Consider the following 592-nt stretch of genomic DNA (forward strand, 5'->3'; position numbering starts at 1 on the left):
CTGGCTGTTTGTGCTGTTGCTGCGGCTGTTTCAGCTTAGTAGTGACTGGTGGTACCTCGTTGAATCTAGGGTTTAGGGTTTAGGGTTTAGGGTTTAGGGTTTGCGTTTGCTGCTGCAGGCTTATCTGTGGGAATCAGACCTGCCGAGTGCCGTATGTAGAGCTGGGCCTCCGCAGCAGCCTCAACAGGAGCACACCCACAATCTTTTACAGGTGGGTGTTGCGAGGGTTTAGGGTTTAGGGTTTAGGGTTTGTAGGCTCGCGGTTTAGGGGTTTAGGGTTTACATTCTTACCCGGCTACGTTTGCCGCTGCGCCGGTTCGCTCCTCACGCAGCTGCAGTGGAGTGTGTCCTGGTAGGGTTTAGAAACTAGGGTTTAGGGTTTAGGGTTTAGGGTTTAGGGTTTGTGGTTGTTGCAGCGGACTGCTGCACGGAGACGAAGTGGTGGGCCCCACCGTGGCGGTTTATTTAGTTGCGCTTTTGGCCTCACAGTTTTCTGAGCTTGACGAGGTCAGTTCTAAACCGTAAACCCTAAACCCTAAACCCTAAACCCTCATCTGTCTCTGTCTCCACATGGCCCGGCCAGTCTATTATC

At 52.7% G+C, this 592-nt stretch overlaps 1 protein-coding gene across 1 annotated transcript in view; it reads left to right on the forward strand.

The window, feature by feature from the left end:
- EMH_0026590 (uncharacterized protein) overlaps positions 1-592 on the forward strand; it is a gene marked incomplete at both ends in the record, with an annotated part of 5,518 nt that overhangs the window by 1,131 nt on the left and 3,795 nt on the right. The window contains 2 exons of the mRNA XM_013502644.1: positions 119-211; positions 417-511. Of these exons, the coding sequence (XP_013358098.1) occupies positions 119-211; positions 417-511 (188 nt within the window). The remainder of the gene's footprint in view (positions 1-118; positions 212-416; positions 512-592) is intronic.

The sequence above is a fragment of the Eimeria mitis genome, genomic scaffold (assembly GCF_000499745.2).
Source record: "Eimeria mitis Houghton genomic scaffold, Emh_scaff980, whole genome shotgun sequence".
In the NCBI taxonomy this organism is placed as follows: Eukaryota; Apicomplexa; class Conoidasida; order Eucoccidiorida; family Eimeriidae; genus Eimeria; species Eimeria mitis.